This window comes from Vigna umbellata, chromosome 6 (genome assembly GCF_029865625.1).
Source record: "Vigna umbellata cultivar VRB3 chromosome 6, Vumbellata_1.0, whole genome shotgun sequence".
Lineage (NCBI taxonomy): Eukaryota > Viridiplantae > Streptophyta > Magnoliopsida > Fabales > Fabaceae > Vigna > Vigna umbellata.
Genome location: NC_142170.1, coordinates 5,277,913 through 5,284,026, shown reverse-complemented (window position 1 = coordinate 5,284,026; position 6,114 = coordinate 5,277,913). Strand labels below are relative to the sequence as shown.

Below are 6,114 nucleotides of genomic sequence, written 5' to 3'. Positions count from 1 at the left end.
TAAATATTAATTATTTCAACTATTAAAATCGAACTGAATTTAGTATAAGAGCATCTTGTGCAAGTGCTCTTTCAACTGTGTTGAACAAAATGATTATAAAAGACTTGAAGTAAAAAATAACATTTGAAAACTCTGGACTGTGACATTGTTTGTGAGAGTTGACATCGATCTACATTTTAAAATATTATTTATTTCTAAAACGTGTTACAGTAAAACTAGTTTGCAAGTAAAATTTTCATCTTTGTGCAAAAATTGCAATCAATTTATTTTAAGCACATTTTTATGAACAAATTATTCATAAGAAACAAGAACTAAAAATGAACTTTATCGCTTTTTAGTTCAAGTTTTGATCAAAGAGCACATGCTATTAATTGATACGTGACGACATGAATATCTCTGAGCTATTACTTCCTGCACGCCACATCATATTTCTTCCAGCTTCGGGAAATAATTTTTCTGAACACATAGACAATTCCAGATTTTTTTTTCCGGAAAGTAATCTTCCCCTTGTATTACATTTTTTTATCCGGAAAGCTGAGAAATTTGATGGGTGTAAGAAGTAATAGCCATATCTCTGGCCACCAATCTCCAGTTTTCTCTTTCATCTGGGCAAATGTAAACGTCACTTTTTAAAATTATTTATTTGCTTAATTGTCACAAAAATAATAAATAATTTTTTAATACCAAAAAAAAAATATCTCTTGCATATTTGGCTGGAACCTTGCATTTTGATTGGCTTGTATGGCATTAAAATCGTTGAACAAAATTCGTAAAACCTAACACCAGCTATCCATGACAGAAACATCATAATTTGTCTGCTTCTGCATTTATATTGAGTATTATGCAAGATCATGGTTCTATTGAAGTTGACGAAAACCCATAGCCTCAAGGTCGTGTGGATATGATAAAGAGTGTTTCATCCTACACCTCCAACATTTCATCCTGCACCTCCAAAAATTTCATTTTTAACCTTCTGACATATGCACCTCCAACTTTTCAAAAAATTTTATTTTTTAATAAATATATTTTTATTTTTTCTCTCTCTTATTAAAGACACTTTAATAAATACATTTTTATTTTTTTCTCTTTCTTCCTCTGTACCATTTTAATAATAATCTAATTTAATTTAAAATTTAAATATTATTTAATATAATTTTATATTTTAATAATTATTAAAATATGATTTATATCATAATAATAGTTATATTAAATATATAAAAATCAAATAACTAAAATAAAAGTAATAATGATAAAAATAAAAAATAAAATAATAATAACAATAATATAAAATTTGCTTTAATATATTCAAATATATTAAATTATATTAAAATATATTAAAATATTACAATAAATTAAACAGTTATTAAATTTTGAATAAAAACAAAATTTTTAAAAACTTATTTATTGGATACCGTAAAATATGTTAATAGTTTTTTTTTAAATTTACTAAATATTTAATTTAATTAAAAATAATAATATTATTTATCATATTTTTCTAATTTAATATTATTAAAATATTATTTATATTTTATAATAATTTTATTAAAAAAGTAAAATAAAATAACTAAAATAAAGTTAATAATAATGAAAATAAAAATAGTATTGAAAATCAATAAAAGATATTTAAATATATTATATTATATTAAAATGTTAATTTAATTAAATAATTATTAAAGTTTAAATAGAAAATAAATTTAAAATTTGTTAATCGGATATAGAAATCCGATAAGGTATGAAGATATGGGTATCCCATTAAGAAGTTTTCAAAATTTTGTTTTTTATTTAATTTTAATAATTATTTAATTTAATTTAATAATTTAATATAATTTAACATATTTAAATATATTAAATGTGATTTTAAATATTATTATTATTATTATTTTTATTATTTTTTTTAGTAATTTTAATAAAACTATTATAAAAATATATATTATATTTTAAATAAAAAACTATCCAATAAATAAGTTTTTAAAATTTTTTATTTAAAATTTAATACCTCTTTAATTTATTATAATATTTTAATATAATTTGATATATTTGAATATATTAAAGCAAATATTATATTATTGTTATTATTATTTTATTTTTTATTTTTATCATTATTACTTTTATTTTAGTTATTTGATTTTTATATATTTAATATAACTATTATTATGATATAAATCATATTTTAATAATTATTAAAATATAAAATTATATTAAATAATATTTAAATTTTAAATTAAATTAGATTATTATTAAAATGGTGCAGAGGAACTTTAATAAGAAAGAGAAAAAAATAAAAATGTATTTATTAAAGTGTCTTTAATAAGAGAGAGAAGAAAATAAAAATATATTTATTAAAAAATAAAATTTTTTGAAAAGTTGGAGGTGCATATGTCAGAAGGTTAAAAATGGAATTTTTGGAGGTGCAGGATGAGATGTTGGAGGTGTAGGATGAAACACTCATATGATAAATCACAGATTCCAGTTGTGGCCCATGAATAAGGTGTTCTTGGACTTTGTTTTTCTTCCTCAGAGGCCCACATAATTACGTCCTAACTGGAGTAGAGAGATTCTGATTCTAGAGATTCTCGGGATAAAGCTAGATAAAAAATTTAGACATTTTTTTATCCAAAAGAAAATTTAAATGTTCGGTATTCCAATTTTCTCTCAAATATGATTATTCTTGAATATTCTATAGAAAAATATTAAAAAAACACTTCGAGTGGACCTTATATATTTTAATTTTTTTTTGGTGATATCGGTTGGATGAACGACTTTCTGTGGACGCTAATCTCCCACGGCCTCCATGAATCACTGGACCAATCAAACTGACGTATCTTACATTCGGCTTAATACTCTAACATCATCCCTTTCTGGCAGTGTTTTCCGAAGCGCATCACTAAACGACAACAACTGCGCGCGTTCAGTGCCTGCCGAACTTGAAGAAGTAAATCCAGCGTCGTTTTCACTCGCTACTTGACCACGTGCGGTGATGGCCTCTGTCCATAGCACCGTCGCTCCCCGCGCCTTACTGCCGTCGATTTCGAAGCCCAAGCGGAGGGCTCCTCACACGAAATTCTTCGCCGCCGGCGCGCAGGACTTTCCGAAATTTTCTCGGGGCCGCATTTTCTCCGGGAACAATCGCGCGGTGGCGGCGAGCGCGGCGGGGGAGGAGTTCGACGTGATATCGATGCAGAGCACCGATATTACGGACCAGCAGGAAGGCGTGGTGGTGAGTCGCGTCGAAATTGATGGCGCAGACGGTGAATTGGTGACTCAAGTGAACGGATTTGGAGCGAACGATGGTTTGTTGTCGTTGGAAGGGTTTTCTTCTTCCTCTTCGCCGTCTTCTTCGGCGTTGGTTGGGAGTGAGAGCGAGGAGGACGTGGAGAAGCTGATTGATAGAACTATCAACGCTACGATTGTGCTTGCCGCCGGTGCTTTCGCCATCACCAAGCTTCTCACCATTGATAGTGATTACTGGCATGTAAGTGAAAACATGGAAGGCAGATACGTGCTCTTCAATTCGATTTGTATTATTTTAAGAAATAAGGATTAATTATTAATTATTTTTCTATTTACTTCGAAGTTAGTTGTGACAAAATGAAGTAGATATTTCTTCTTCACATGAACACGCGTAATTAGTTTGATAATTTTAGAGGAACTCGGAACTCGGTACTCGTTGAGTTTAATTAGTTACGATAGTTTCTTAGGTGTTTTTACTGCAATTCTACTATCAGAATTAGAAGTTTGACTTCGTAAGTGACATTTAATTGAAACCTTTATTATGAAGATTATTAATCTGAAACTGAAACTTTGATTGGGGAACCCTATCAAAAGCACCTAAAAAACTGTCTGTAAGATTTGTTGGTTTTTACTATGTATAACTTTATAGTTATTTTAAAACTGGACAAACTGATGTAATTACATCGTCTTCTGTATTTAAATGACAGTATAAAAAGCTTTACATAGTATGTGTATGCGTTTTGGGGTGAGGTTTTCATGATTTGCTATGTCTTTTGATTTTCGATATCATATAGGGATGGACGCTATATGAGATACTAAGATATGCACCTCAACACAACTGGTCTGCTTATGAGGAAGCTCTTAAGACAAATCCTGTTCTTGCCAAGATGATGATTAGTGGGATTGTTTACTCTGTTGGGGACTGGATTGCACAGGTGAGTTTCCGTGTTATCTGCACTCTTGAGTACAAATTTTTGAAAAAAGAAAGGTCCACAGTGTAAGTAAAAAAAAATAAAATAATGAAAGATAGCTAATTGTGATCTAACAATTCCTGGTTTTGCAGTGCTTTGAAGGAAAACCTCTGTTTGAATTTGACCGAGCCCGGATGTTCAGATCTGGGATTGTTGGTTTTACTCTTCATGGTTCTCTTTCTCATTACTATTACCATTTTTGCGAGGTATCGCATAATGATAATTTCCTTTTTCTTGTTCGATTCTGTTCTTGGAATTTCTGTGTTGATGGACTAAGCAGCTTTTCATTTAAACAGGACCTATTTCCTTACAAAGAATGGTGGGTGGTTCCTGCTAAAGTTGTCTTTGATCAAACTGCTTGGTCAGCAATTTGGAACAGCATATATTATACAGTTGTTGCATTACTACGTCTTGATCCTCCTATCAGTATTTTAAATGAATTGAAGGCTACGTTCTTTCCCATGTTGACGGTGAGAGATCCTCTGTCAGTAAAATATATTTGTTTCATTTAAATCATTATTTTTCTCTGAGAACAACCTCGAACACGGGCACGCTATATTGACTTAGTATGACAAGCATCACTAGTCCAATTTATCTATTTATTTGGTTTATACCTGTAGCGGATGTTGCTATTTGAAACTCTAATACTTTCATATATTTTCGTTCACAGGCAGGTTGGAAGCTGTGGCCATTTGCACATCTCATAACCTATGGTGTGATACCAGTAGAGCAAAGACTTCTTTGGGTGGATACCGTAGAGCTAGTTTGGGTGACCATACTTTCAACGTATGTTAATCTTGATTTCTTTTGAATTACTACTTATCAGAGTTTTAGCATTAATAAATGCATGCTATGCTTTTTGAATTTCCATCCGATGCTCTTGTGAATTGCGGTGAAATTGGATCTAATTAAGATTGGCCTTTACACTTTAGTTTTTATTTTCGTGTGCTTTTTTGAGTTTTGAGAGATGAATTCCGTATAGAAATTTCCCTTGTATAATGGCAAGCAAAACTGGTGGAGGTGAATTCTAGCAGTCTAAAACTAAGAAAGGTTTTTGTTTTTCCAGCATTTTCATGTGAAAAATTGGCATTGGTTCTAACATAGACTTGTGATCAATAGATTTTCAAATGATAAATCAGAAGCAAAAAGCTCCGAGTCTTTGATGCATACAGAAGTGATATCCACCAAATCTGTTCATCCTCCAGAGGTACATGATAATTAATAGTTATTATGTGAACTTATTTAATGAGTTTAGCAAAAAAGTACATATTTATATAATATTTTGGTTGTTTTATCAGGAGTAAAGAGTATAGATCAGAAGCTGTGGGAGAAATATGGCCTTGCTCAGTCAGATTTTGCCATTGATACGGACATAGATATATAACGCGGAACGTGAAAAAGCTAATTGTATACGTGTACATGTTGCATCTCTCGGAAATTTATATATGTTAGGTAACATCAACATTCCTCTGTAAACATAACATAACGTAGTTGTTGATAAATTTTGAGTAAATAATTTATGTTCAAACTTGTCTTCCAATAGTTGCATGTATTAAAACCCTTGTTTGGATGGGATTCAGGTTAGAAGTGGATTTTAAGCCTAACTCAACCCCACAAAACCGGCGTGTAGGGTGAGGTTTACACTCACTTATAAACTATGAATTGGCCTTATCTCTAACCGATGTGGGACTTACAACAATTCACTCCCTCAAACATGTCATTTTAAAACTTGTACATGAGAAAAGAGGTGACTGAGCTCGACCATAGATTGTGGGTTGGCTTTTCGGGAGATTAATAATCATGTCTTGTCATGATAATTATATATTGTGTTACTCTGGTCTTCTAGGCATGTAACTTATGTCTTCACGACACAACCTAATGATGACTGAAATAAATAACGATAATTTTCTCT

At 30.5% G+C, this 6,114-nt stretch overlaps 1 protein-coding gene across 1 annotated transcript; it reads left to right on the top strand.

Annotated features, from left to right (window-relative positions):
* The first annotated feature begins 2,782 nt into the window (after positions 1-2,782).
* LOC124827683 (Peroxisomal membrane 22 kDa (Mpv17/PMP22) family protein) lies at positions 2,783-5,742 on the top strand. Its single transcript, XM_047300792.2, has 7 exons — positions 2,783-3,472; positions 4,026-4,166; positions 4,295-4,408; positions 4,499-4,672; positions 4,873-4,988; positions 5,322-5,409; positions 5,501-5,742. Exons 1-7 carry the CDS (start codon positions 2,978-2,980, stop codon positions 5,504-5,506), a joined length of 1,134 nt encoding a protein of 377 aa, XP_047156748.1. The 5' UTR covers positions 2,783-2,977; the 3' UTR covers positions 5,507-5,742.
* The last annotated feature ends 372 nt before the right edge of the window (positions 5,743-6,114 follow it).